General features: G+C 34.8%; 1 protein-coding gene across 5 annotated transcripts in view; it reads right to left on the bottom strand.

Moving 5' to 3' along the window:
* Positions 1-13,885, bottom strand: part of NF1 (neurofibromin 1) — a 299,361-nt gene that overhangs the window by 122,338 nt on the left and 163,138 nt on the right. For 3 of the 5 annotated variants that reach the window (XM_015119007.3, XM_077970742.1, XM_077970743.1), the window contains exons 31-34: positions 6,231-6,389; positions 5,308-5,405; positions 3,931-4,077; positions 2,578-2,724 (exon numbers count right to left, since the gene is read on the bottom strand). In XM_015119007.3, the coding sequence (XP_014974493.1) occupies positions 2,578-2,724; positions 3,931-4,077; positions 5,308-5,405; positions 6,231-6,389 (551 nt within the window). Of the gene's footprint in view, positions 1-2,577; positions 2,725-3,930; positions 4,078-5,307; positions 5,406-6,230; positions 6,390-12,043; positions 12,107-13,885 lie in introns of all 5 variants that reach the window. The other 2 variants (XM_015119005.3, XM_077970741.1) reach the window with 1 other exon arrangement.

Below are 13,885 nucleotides of genomic sequence, written 5' to 3'. Positions count from 1 at the left end.
CCCATATGTATTAAAGCCTGGTTTAATTGTTATATAGTTTGCTCAAGACTCAGTGTGCTTCTTTAACCTCAAGATACACGTCATTCATCAACTCCAGAAAACATCCATCCATTAGCCTTTCAAATATTACTTCTCCCCATTCTCACTGAGCTCAATTTCTAGGGAACACCTACTAGACATATTTTGGACCTTCTCATTCTATCTTCTGCATCTCTTAACCTCTTTCATATTTGCCATTTATCTGTCTGTACTGACTGTATGCTAGGTAATTTGCTTAGAAACTAGCTTCAGCTATAAATTTTATTTTTTTTTGAGACGGAGTTTCGCTCTTGTTGACCAGACTGGAGTGCAATGACGCGATCTCGGCTCACTGCAACCTCTGCCTCCAGGGTTCAAACGATTCTCCTGCCTTGGCCTCCCAAGTAGCTGGGATTACAAGTGCCCACCACCACGCCCAGCTAATATATATATATATATATTTTTTTTTTAGTAGAGATGAGGTTTCACCATTTTGGCCAGGCTTGTCTCCAACTCCTGACCTCAGGTGATCCACCCACCTCGGCCTTCCAAAGTGCCGGGATTACAGGCAAGAGCCACCGCACTCGGCCTAAAATTTTTTAAACTATACATATTTTCTTTTACACCTAATATTTCTGAGTCTTATGTCTTGGGAAAGAGATTGCATTAGCTCAGCCCATCGTGCTGCTGGTACCAGGTCAGAATTTTAAAAATATTAATGAAAACAACCTAGATATCATTTGATAGGAGAAATAATTATACATGTGCATAGATAAATGACTGGGAGATTATTCAGCAAACGTTAACTGAATTATTTCTGACAGGGAGGATAAACAATTTTTATTTTTTTTACTTTCTTCTTTAGATTTCTGTATCGAATAATTTAATAATTTTTTTTAATAACTGAAAATATTATAACGCTACCTTCATTTTTTTTTTTAAAAGAAAATGGGTCTCCAAGAGCATCAGTGGGAATTTAGAACAAAAATAAGATCTAACATTTATTAAACAGTTTACAAGTACCAGATAGTACGCTAAGTATATTATACATATTGGATCACTTAATCTTCAAAAGCACAAAAGATTGCTTTGTAAGGGAAGGTAGGATCTTAGAAAAAAAGGAGTGATAAAAATAGTTTCCTAGAAAAATGGCTAGGATGTCCTCAGTGATGTCAAATTTAAAAATTGTTTTGATTCATTCATTTTTATATTTATATTTACTTTTTTTTTTTTTTACTCATTTCTTTTTGCATAGACAAGGTCTCATTCTGTCACCTAGGCTGGAAATGCAGTGATGCAATCACAGTTCACTGCATCCTCGAGCAACCCTCCCACCTCAGCCTCCCAGGTAGCTGGGACCACAGGTGCGCACCACCACACCTGGTTAATACTCTATTATTTGTAGAGATAGAGTCCTGCTATGTTGTCCAGGCTGGTCTTGAACTCCTGGCCTCAAGCAATCCTCCTGCCTTGGCCTCTCAAAATGTTGGGATCACAGGTATTAGCCACCATGCCTGGCCTAAAAATAGTATTATATTTTTGTAGTATATAATTTTCAGTTAGGTAATGTGAATATTCTATATGGAAAATATGCCCTTAATTACACAGGAATAAACATTTGTTGCACTGAGAAAAATCTAATAGAGCTAAAAATAAAAATTAATTTGGAAAGGACATTATATACCCATACATTCTTATGTTTATACATTCTTTCATATATTCATATATTCTTTTAACAGTATCATTGGTTTGGATTTATATATACAAAACCATGACCTATATGCAATACAACTAATAACAAGCACTTACAATTCAAGGCATATTATATACAAATCTTTAACTTATCATCATCAGATCCTGTTTTTTCTGTTTTGGCACAAACTATGAACATAACACTCAACTCACAGCCACCAAGGAGCACTTATTAAGCATCAAGTCCTGTGAAAGGTACTTTAAAAGATTCAGCAAACTACTCTCATTGTATCATCATAGAGTAAGTGTCTAACAATGACGATCTTTTGGTTCACAAACTAAATCCCACTAAATGGGATTCAAACAAAAGTCCACAGAAATTTTATAGCAATATTGAAGTATACTATATTTTCTGGACCTTAATCTGAAAGAAGTCAAAACCATTAACCTTTATGAGGGTTCTGAAAAATGTTACAGTGTAGTAGAAAAGTCCTTCACTTAAAACCAAAAGACCTATGAAACAGGTGTGGAATCTTAAGCAAGTCAATTATTCACATTGAGTTGCATCTTCCTTAACTATAATTTGAAAATAATGCTGTCTTCACTCCCTGGTAAGTACTAAATGTGAAAACTTATGAAAGCAAGATGATAAAATATGATTTGTTACTATTGTTATGACAATCAACATATAAAAAACACACCCTATATATATAAATAATATATAGTTGGATCCCCAAACATGGCAATGTGATTATTAAATACATCTTTCCTCATAGTCTTCTATCATATCTAACAAGTGGCCTGGTGGGCAAACTCTGCTTCTCAAACAAAAAGAATGCAATCAACTATTTCAAGGTTGTACTTTACCTAGTCATAAATTCCTCAAACTTTGAACTGGTAAGGTTAAGGCTGGACCAGTGTGTATCTGCCACAGGTTTGTGCTCTGGAGGACCCAGGTACGCAAGAAGTGTTGCCATCTTATCAAAAGGTCGTCTTCCAACAGCTTTATGATCCCTAGATACAGCAAACTACTTAGAAAAAAAATTACCAGTTCACATTTTGCGCTACACATTTCTTTAACTTGCAACTGGTTGCTTTTCCTTTTACTGTCAGCTGGTGGTCTCTGCTGATTTGTAAACAGCACCAAAAAGACCTCAGGACCATGTTTACTTCAATCCATTAATAACTCATAAAAGATGAAAATGCCCTGTCATTTAAACTCCCTTCTCCCAATTGCTTACCCTTAGCTTCACAGTCCACTACTTTTCCCGTGAATGTGCTAATCATTTTTATTGGCATTTAAAAATAATTTGAACTCATTTTTCCTTTGTTAGGGACTCCTCATACATAGGAATTTGGTCTCTTTACAAGTTTATATAACTAGATGGGACAGCAAGTAATTTATGATACACAAGAGACTACCAAGATTAATGAAACAATGCCCAAATTAATAATTTCAATTTTTAAGTATTTTCTTTTTTTTTTTTTTATTTCTGAGATGGAGTTTAGCTCTTGTGGCCCAGGCTGGAGTGCAATGGCACGATCTTGGATCACTGCAACCTCCGCCTCCCTGTTCAAGCGATTTTTCTGCCTCAGTCTCCCAAGTAGCTGGGATTACAGGCGTCTGCCACCATGCCCAGTTAATTTTTGCATTTTTACGAGAGACAGGGTTTCACCATGTTGGCCAGGCTGATCTCGAACTCCTGCCCTCAGGTGATCTGCCTGCCTAGGCCACCCAAAGTGCTGAGATTACAGGCGTGAGCCACCATGTCAGGCTGGTATTTTCTATACAAAGCTTTATTGCATATACTTAAAGTATCACAAATGAGTTTATCATAGAATTAAAACGCTGACAATATTTTAATTACTGAATTCCTACGAATTAGCTGTTCTTCCGATTCAAATGCCAACGCTAATTTGAACTTCTCTGGGTCTATGACAGTTTGCAAGCCATAAAAACCCAAAGAGCGAATCTGTGATTTCTTAACTTGACAAAAAAATAATAATAATAACCACTGGAACCTAGGTAGGTTTGTTGATTATTTAATATGACTTAACCTTTTGTTTGTATTTTTTTGAAAAAAAGAATCTTTCTCTTTCTAAACCATAATTCTTAGTCCAAGAAGATGCAAAGTAAAAAGCACTATTCATGACCAATAATTTTATTAATCTAAATTTAAACAGAGAGTATTCACTATCCCCATGACTGGGAAATCTTACCTGTTGCTGGACAGATACTGGCCGATTTTCTCCTGATTGTTCCAGAGTAGACGATGTAAAGCAAGCACATTGCCGTCACTGATGAAGGAAAGACTATGATTTACTGCATCACTTGTAGGACAATCAGATGCTATATCAAGGAAAAACCTTCAAAAATGCAAAGTTATTAGAATTTTCAACACCAGATACACCCAAACTTATGTTTGAATTAAATTTATATGAAGTAACTTTGTGAAGTAACTGAGATTACAAATATGGAGGGCTTGTTCCCAAAATGTGACTTGACATCAGACAAAGCAAAAAGGACAAGAAGAAAGTAGGCTTCCCATTTCTGATACCTGGCTTCAGCTTCAAAGTAGGCTCTGAAGTTTAACAACAAAATTGAGATGGATGAAACTTCGGAAAGAGGCTAGTATTTTACAGATAAGGAAACGAAGGTCCAGACAAAGACTTCCCCAAAGATACATAGCCTGTCAGAGCCAGGATTAAAACTTTGATCCTTTTAACTTTGTATGGGTACTCAGAGTGCCAGAATATGAATCCTATGCTGACATTCACTCTCTTTCCAACATGGCTTGTCATTCAGCAATATACCTTTTAAACTCAAGTTTCCCTAACAGAAAAGCAGTCAGTAACAACTACAATGATGATAAACTGGAAGAGAGAGTTGTACAAGCCTAGCTTAGATGACGAGGATCAATTAGATTCATACTACATGAAAAGCAGAATTCCAGACATAAAATTTACAAAACACTTTCTTATGAATTATCTCATTTTTTTCCCTCTAAAAACAACTCAGGCAAAGACTTTATTCCCACTTTACAGATAAACCAGTAACTCAGAGAAATAAAGTGAAATAACTAGTTATGGAAATCTAGCAGAAAAGTTTTCTACAATCATAAAGTTCAGTTTCTCATAAACAAAATCTTACGTGTTTGCTTTACTTGGTTTAAAGAATAACATTTTAGTTTAGATACGCTTCCAAATTTAAGTACCACAAATACTCTAACATCAAAAAAACCTTATTAAACATTGTTATGTATTATTGATACCATGGTTTTAGTTTTAAATAAAAAGAATCCTACTTCTTCCTTGTCCCCATATTGAACCATCCTCAAATCCTTTATTTAACTAGACATGTCAAAAATCCCTCTTGGTTTTCAAATATGAAAATCACTATCAAATTATAAAAAATATTATTTTATTTCATGACTGTCTTTTATAGTAAAATAAAATAAGACAAGTTATGTCTTGACCTAGAGCAGGAAAAGAAAAAAACCTACACTGGAACTTCATGTAAAACAGGTACATGGACTTATGTGAAACTGAAAATATTTGATTCAAACAGAGCAACTGAATAAGTGGCAAGTAAATCACCTTCGTGCTGCATCAAAGTTGGTTTTCACAAAATCGTTGAAAGGCCGCATATGTTCTTCTTTTGTGAAGAGAACATGATTGGCGATACTCTGAAGTATCTATACAATAAAACAGGGTTATAAATAATCAGATTATTTATTGTATGAAGTCTATACATTAATATATTCTTTAAAAGCATGAATTTTCTCATTGATATTTCTGCTAGTACTTAAAAATTAATCATTCCTCATTCTATAACTTTTTTTTTTTTTTTTTTTTTTTGAGACGGAGTCTGGCTCTGCCACCCAGGCTGGAGTGCAGTGGCCGGATCTCAGCTCACTGAAAACTCCGCCTCCCGAGTTTACGCTATTCTCCTGCCTCAGCCTCCCGAGTAGCTGGGACTACAGGCGCCCGCCACCTCGCCCGGCTAGTTTTTAGTAGAGACGGGGTTTCACCGTGTTACCCAGGATGGTCTTGATCTCCTGACCTCGTGATCCGCCCGTCTCGGCCTCCCAAAGTGGTGGGATTACAGGCTTGAGCCACCGCGCCCGGCCATTCTATAACTTATTTTAGGTAGTGTTTCTATCCTTCCCAAATGCAATTATTATATTTACATGTAAAAATACGTATTAAAAATGTTCAATGCCTTTTTAAAAAAATCCTATAGTCTACATTCTAGTCTGTTTCAGAATGTCTAGAATGATTATGCAAAAAATGATCTTCATAACACAAGACATCTGCTATAACAACATGTTTTCTCATGAAAATAAGGTCCATCAGGTACCTAATGAATTCCTTTGTAATATAAACAAAATAAAACAAAAACACATAACTGAAAAACATAGGGTATTTCAAATATAAATGTAAGAGGAAGTACTATAAGAAAAGCTGAAAATTTAGTTACAAAGGGAATTTAAGATAGTTAGATTATCAAAATAATTCACCTTTGACATTAACTTCAAGCCCCTTTCGATTCTAGGTGGTGGCTTTTTATCTAAAATCCCTGCTTCATATGGTGAGACAATGGCAGGATTGATAAATCTGAGGAACATGGCACTTCCTACTGCACCGATGCTGTTCTGAGGGAAACGCTGGCTAACCACCTAAAAACAAGGAGTTGAGAATTGAGTATAAGGTCTGAATTAAAATAAGGACATGAAAACAAAGAGTTCGAAGGTCAAACTTCGCACAAACACTCTGAATCAATCAGTCCTCATGAATGACATATTTCTATTTTTTTCTTCTCCCAAAACATGAGAAAATGGTTTCCTCTCAATTCTAGTCTTGTATCATATTAAAGTACAATTAAGGTATCTCAGAGGAAAGAAAAACCTCATGGATGAAATGGGTAGAAGAAACCTGAAAAAAGATCTTCACTGTATCATCACTTGTACCGCAAGTTTGATGAGTAATGAAAGCAGACCAAATTTTCACACAAAGATGATCATAATTTACTAAGATTAACAGACATGAAAGTGTGGTCAACTTTATAAGGTGAAACTAAATTTTCAACAGCACACCCCCAAAACATCCTATACCTGATAGCACATATTTACATTTTGTTGTGTACCAGTTACAACTGAATTTAAGAAAAAAATGCTGGCCATATACAAAACAAAATCTTAGATTCCTGAGGGGAAAAAAAACAACTTACTTACAAGTAATGTTACTGCCAGTTCCTTTTCTTCATAGCTTCCTTTATAATATAAGAACCTACCTATTATTTAAACCATGGAGGGATGGGAATTCTTGGGGACCTAAAAGAAAAAAGGATCTCACCAGAAGAGAGAATCCCTGTATCTACCTCAATTTATAATTCTGTCAAATAAAAATAATTTAAGAACTCAAGAAATGGTTGTCCAGCCTGAAAAGCAATGTGAACCCAATATTAAAAAGGGATTATTTTCCCTTTATAAAACATTCTACATTAAGATAAAGTAAAAGGTACCTTAGCTTGGGAAGAGTGCTATAAAACTGGTTCAGCTCCCATCCCTTCCCAGTGTCCCCTACTTTAAATCATGTTATAGATGAAAATTATATTTTACAATTTACATTTTTTATATATACTATATATGTGTATTTTTAAAGAACACTTAATGTAACATTTTAATCTCTACAGCTATTTTTGCTTAGTGTGGCTAACTGCTGTTTAAACTAGCAGTGACTACAAAACTGTAGCATTCCACTCAATAATCTGCGATTCCAAGGATAAACCTTCATTTCAAAGGATACTGGTGGGGGTGGGGTCCCAGATTTACATGCAGAATATCACGTAGCTATTTTTTTCACAATGCCTCAATAAATATTTCCTGTCATAAGTTATGACAGGAAATTATGACATAAATTATGATAGGCTGACTCCAGATTAACTCTGGAAAGAATCGGGATTATTTCACTTCACCCTGTTCAATGCAGTGCTTCAAGCAGTCCACATTTTAAATGCGTTATCACTGCTTATAATCTCAAAATAGCTTTCTATAATCTCTAATAGGAAGTTAGTAAAAACTAGATTTTAGAGAAAAAAATATTTGTAAGAGGTGATAAAAAGAGGTCAGTTGTAACTAATATAGTCCCACCTTCAGTTACACTACGCGTAGTTCAGGAAGCTTTCTTTATGTTACAGTGTTTATTGCATGAAGAACAACCTTAACTCTTAAATAAGCGGAAACTGGTGAAGGTGACTAAATATAGCTGCTTTATTAGAATGGCTTTAAAACCTAAATACCATTTATTTTTAGCTCAAATATATAAATTTAGAATTAGACACAGAAGTTTTAGCTGAAACTATAGAAAGATGTAAAATTAAGAAAAAATTCGAGTGCTTCAACTATTCCAGTACGGTGTTTCAACCTTCTGGGGATGAGGAACCTCTCTGAAATCTGATAAAGGTTAGAAAAATGTGGCCGGGCGCGGTGGCTCAAGCCTGTAATCCCAGCACTTTGGGAGGCCGAGATGGGCGGATCACGAGGTCAGGAGATCGAGACCATCCTGGCTAACACGGTGAAACCCCGTCTCTACTAAGAAATACAAAAAATAGCCGGGCGAGGTGGCAGCGCCTGTAGTCCCAGCTACTCGGGAGGCTGAGGCCAGAGAATGGCGTGAACCCGGGAGGCGGAGCTTGCAGTGAGCTGAGATCCGGCCACTGCACTCCAGCCTGGGCTACAGAGCGAGACTCCGTCTCAAAAAAAAAAAAAAAGAAAAATGAATGTATGCATTCACACACACAAAATTCTTCACATAATTTTAGAATATTCATAGACCATCATTGCTACTGAGTGGTTCTTCTAAAACTCCCAAATTTTAATCTTAGACAACTCTCTGGCTGGGCGTGGTGGCTCACACCTGTAATCCCAGCACTCTGGGAGACCGAGGCAGACAGATCACTTGAGGCTAGGAGTTCAAAACCAGCCTGGCCAACATGGCGAAACCCGATTTCTACTAAAAATACAAAAAGTAGCTGGACGTGGTGGTGCACACCTGTAATCCCAACTACTTGGGAGGCTAAGGCAGGAGAATCGCTTGAACCCAGGAAGTGGAGGTTGCAGTGAGCCATTGTGCCACTGCACTCCAGCCTGGGTGACACAGAGAGACTCTGTCTCAAAAATAAATAAATAAATAAATAAATATAAAAAGGCAGACAAAACAAACCTATAACATTTTAAAGCCCTTAAGGAGTGAGTCAGCAGGAGGGAAAAGGATTAAAAATTACTTTATAATTATTTTAAAATAGATTATTTTAAAAGAATTAGCATCTAATAAGTTTAACCCATTAAAATTCTAAAATGGTTTTTAAAAAACTAAAAGCCATAGTTTAATTTTCAAAGAACCAGTTAGTTTATAAAATGTTAACCTGCTGTGAAACACATAGAGAGCTTTCAAAATACTGTTTAATTTTTTTACGCTAGTAAAATGAAGCACTGGGAGTGGAGAAGGAACAAGGAAATTTGTAATGGTTATCATCAATTAGACAAAATACTTTTTTGGAAGTAGCTATTTACTGGTTTTCTCTAGCACAAAGAAGTTTTAAAGTGTGACTCATATTTACACCTGATTTATACTTAATGGTACTCAGCATCAGAATTTAATGAAAAACTAAGTGATTTCCCAAAAGAATATTGTAAAATTTACAAAAAGTACCACAGTTTTACCATCTTCCACATCTTTAAAAATAATTCATGTTAAAACCCAAAATATCCACACCTCAGGAACACATACTGTTTCATGTATCATATAAATATGTATCACACTGATGGCAGAATCAATGTAATTTTGGAACTAAAAACTGATTTTAAAAACCAATAAAAATGCTATATAACAAGTTTCATAAGTCAACTTATAAAAGGACTGTTTTTTTTTCATTCAACACTAATTGATGCCAATGTAATTTTACCTCATAATACATACATGCTCTATTGGTTTTTTAATTCATAAAAATCTAATTTGGATCCAAAAGACATTCTGCATAAAAGGTCAAAGTTGGGCCAGTCTGTGTGTTGAGACCCGTTATCAGCCAAATGTCCCCTTTCTTCCTCTGGTAAAAGCTGACTACATAATGTGAATGCATGCAGTCACAAACCACACTTCAGCCAAGAGTGTTACTACCCATATATGCTTAGTTACTGCATTCTCCCTGAGTTAGGCAGACAGTTAACTTTCAAAGTAAACCTCATTATACACTGTATGTTTGAGAATAAACAGTTATCTGTAATGTGACTACACAGTTATATACTAGAAGCCACATCTCTCTATATTTTACATATTCCAATCCATGATACATACACCCAAAAAGAAAGTCAGCTCTTAAAGATCATTAGATTTTGTTAAAGCACACAACTCCATAAAACAACTTAAATTTATGAGTATACTGTCTTCATACTTTGGAATGTACTCTAAAATATCTGAAATTACCAATTAGATTCCCCTTGTTTCCATGAGGAGCTCATATTACCTGTACTGAGAAATATATTCCAAAACTTAGTATTACTCAGAAATTAAAAATATTTTTTTTGAAAACAACTCTAGTAGAAAAAACATTTCAAGAAACAATTTTAGACAAAATCTTAATAAATAAAGCAGTGTTAGGAAGGCTAGAAAACATGCTTTAGAGAAACACAGAAAGCCTGAATTTTAATTATGTGATACACTACAAAATGGCATTAGTATAACACTGAACAAGAGTGTTAGAAGCAGCAAATTAATTTCAACGATGATGGTGTACATTATGTTAAACTCACATATACTGAGAATTAGAAGTCTGAAGCATTAGAAACGTCTTTATAATCCAATCAATTTGATCATAGCTAGTCAAATTTACTTAATATACTCAAAAATAAAATCTTCAATGGACACAACAAAAGTATGTCTATAAATTTAAATTTTGATTTGAATTTTTAAAAATCTATATTTAACGCTTAGACAATTTATATGTAAAGCTTAGAAACATATGTAAAGCTTTTTCTTTTTTTGTGAGATTTTTGTGAGACAGGGTCTTACTCTGTCACTCATGGTGGAGTACAGTGGTACAATCACGGCTCACTGCGGCCTCAACCACCTGGGCTCAAGCAATCCTCCTGCCTCAGCCTCCCGAGTAGCTGGGACTACAGGAGTACACCACCACACTTGGCTAATTAAAATATATATATATATATTTGTAGAGATGACTTGCTATGTTGCCCAAGCTGGTCTTGAACTCCTGGGCTCAAGAGATCCTCCCACCTTGGTCTCCCAAAGTGCTGGGATTACAGGTATGAGCCACTGTGATCTGCCATAAAGCTTTATTATATGTAAAGTTGAAAGGAATGAAAGATGAAACCAGATGAACACTGTATTCTAAATTACACCCTTTTAAGAAAACTACCTACTTGACTCCTGAGTTTTCTTTACATCTTACTCTACAATCATTTGGATTATATGAACAAAGACAGGGCTCAGCCTGATAAGTCACTCTGACAAATAATGGCAAATGTTAAATGAATGCATGTTATATTTTGTACAAATTCCATTCACTGGAAGAAAATAATTATGACTCTCATAATTTTCTTCCTTTTAAATAAATCAGGCCAAGTTCATAGAAGCAGAGAGTATATTCACATTATGTTTGCAGAATGATGTGTTTTTCTACACATACAAACTCAGTTTTCTTTTATCTCAAAAATACTATCTTATCATTTACCTCCTTTTTTTTTTTTGAGGTAAAAGTAGTTTTACCATTAAAATTTCTAGGAAACTATGCACAAATATCTAAATTATGCCTGGGACTGCCTAGATAAAAATATGAAGAGTAAAAATATAAAATTTAGCAACTTTTAGGTAAGATTTAGACAGTGACACTTTCCCACCATATACTTCTAACAATTAAGAAACACTGTCATCTCTGGAAAAAGAAACCACTCACGTTACCTTCAAACAAGAAGCAAGAATGAAGAGAGTCAGCGTTTCCTAAGGCCTTGAAATTAAGTTTCTTTGCATTCATTTATAATTTTAAAAGTAACAATAATAAAATTAGACCAAGGATATCCAATGCAACAAATGCCCACAAATTGCCTTTGGGATAAATCAAACCAAAGGAACACAGAGAATGTTTCAATGTAACTTAATTCCAGGGTTAATTGAAATGAAAGCTATTTTGTGCCAGAATTAGTAGAATGATTTTACAGTGAAGGTCAAATAGGCTGAAGTGAAGATATTCTTAACAAACAGCAAAAGATTTTTGTTTTGCTTTGAAAGAAACAGCTAGTAAAAAGTTCTCCAAACTTACTGATTTTTTGTTTTCCTTTTTTTCTTTTACTGTAGCTTTATTCAGTAGGGAGTGGCAAGTTGCCTACAGAACAGAGATGAGCACAAACAAGTCACAGCACCGACTACATACAGCAACAAAAACAATGTTGGCTTGTACATAAAATTATACCATAAAATGTAACACAAATGGAATCAACAAAAAATTAGAAATCAACTGAATTTTGAGGAATGAATTTTAATTCTGGGTTTTAATTTTTATTACATTTTTAAGCCAAGCACTAAAACAGCAAGAAATGTTGAGACCCAATCATGTCTACTATTTCTGGCTATGAATCACAGAAAAACTCTCCCCAAGTGAATTTGAGGATATTAAATATTTACATTTTGGTTAATTCCTAGCTTTTGAGAAATTTAATATAAAATACTCATTACAAGTAGATCACACACTAAAAACATTTGTGTCTACATAATTTTTTCTTGATATGTAAAATTCTTCTCTGTGTATCCTTCAATTGACTTTAAGTTCTTTTTCCAACACCTGGCATTTAATTAAGATCCTATTGAACAAAGAAATAAAAATTATATGGATAAATATAAAAATGCACTTTAGAAATACTGAATTAAAGACCTCGCTCTCCCTAAAAAAGATTACTCTTATCATTTCACATTATTTTTCAATGTTTGCAGGCTACTTCCTGAAATGGTTCTAATCAGAGGAGGTTAAAAGCTCTGCAACATTTGGGAGAAGAAGGTTATCAGCTCAACTAGTAAGAAGCATTAATATTATTAAAGTGAAGAAACTGCAGAGAAAATTACAGAACAAAACTGTAGGCCTGCTTAAAACTTCACATATTACAGTTGACCATTGATCAAAATATCTAAAAAAAAAAAAAAAAAAGGCCACCTAAAAAATCCCAAAACTCCAGACACATATTGGCTTCATCTCTCAGAGCTCTTTCTAGACCAGAGAATTCTTTCAAAATTAAAAGACTCTTGATAGGACTAGCCTAGGCAGAATAATTATTTTTAAAATATTTCAAAAACCATGTCAGAATTATTTAATCCACAAATAGATGGCATCTTATTCTAGGAATTCTGGGCATCCAACACCATAACCATAACTTGGGCTTTAAGTTAGTTAGACATCCATTCATCCACCCACCCATTCATCTATCCAAGCAGTTATTGTGCACCCAAATGTCAAATACCATTCTAGGCATTGGGAAATAGCAGTAAAACAAGAAGACACAGCCCCTTAGCTCATCGAGCTTTGTTTCAAACTTTAGACTATATACAAATGTATTAGTAACCATGGTATATAACTATCATTTATAGCCTTAAAAATTTGTGTAAACTACTTCAGTTTGGAGAAGGAGATTTACTGAAAAAAGGTGAGATTTATTTAGAATCATAAATTAGTTCTTAGAATTCTCTCACCATAAGAGAATATGCACTCTGGGAATTATTTTATCTTTATTCTAAAACCATCAGGAGAAGTGAAAACAACACATGAGAAAATGATTTAATTATAAATCTGACACATGTTCACAGTTGGCTATTCTTATATAACCTTAATCAGTCAACTAAGGAAGGAAGGTATATAAAGTAATACAGCTGGTTAAAGCATGATTTTAAAAGGCTTAAAGGCCAAGATATGAACTCAAAAAAGGGGCTGAAGTCCAGGGAAGTTTATCAGCTAGCAATATACTCACTTCCCTTTCAACATGTCCCCAGTAAGTCCCACAGCAGGAGCCAAGGGACTACTATCCCTCCAGGCAGAACACAGAAGGGCAGGAAGGTACACTTGTGTTACTGCCAAAGGCAACGGGGCAAGAAGAAGTCAGAAGAGGGAAGACAAATA

Source organism: Macaca mulatta, chromosome 16 (genome assembly GCF_049350105.2).
Source record: "Macaca mulatta isolate MMU2019108-1 chromosome 16, T2T-MMU8v2.0, whole genome shotgun sequence".
In the NCBI taxonomy this organism is placed as follows: Eukaryota; Metazoa; Chordata; class Mammalia; order Primates; family Cercopithecidae; genus Macaca; species Macaca mulatta.
The sequence above is the reverse complement of the archived record's forward strand: the minus strand, read 5'-3'. Positions and strand labels throughout refer to the sequence as shown.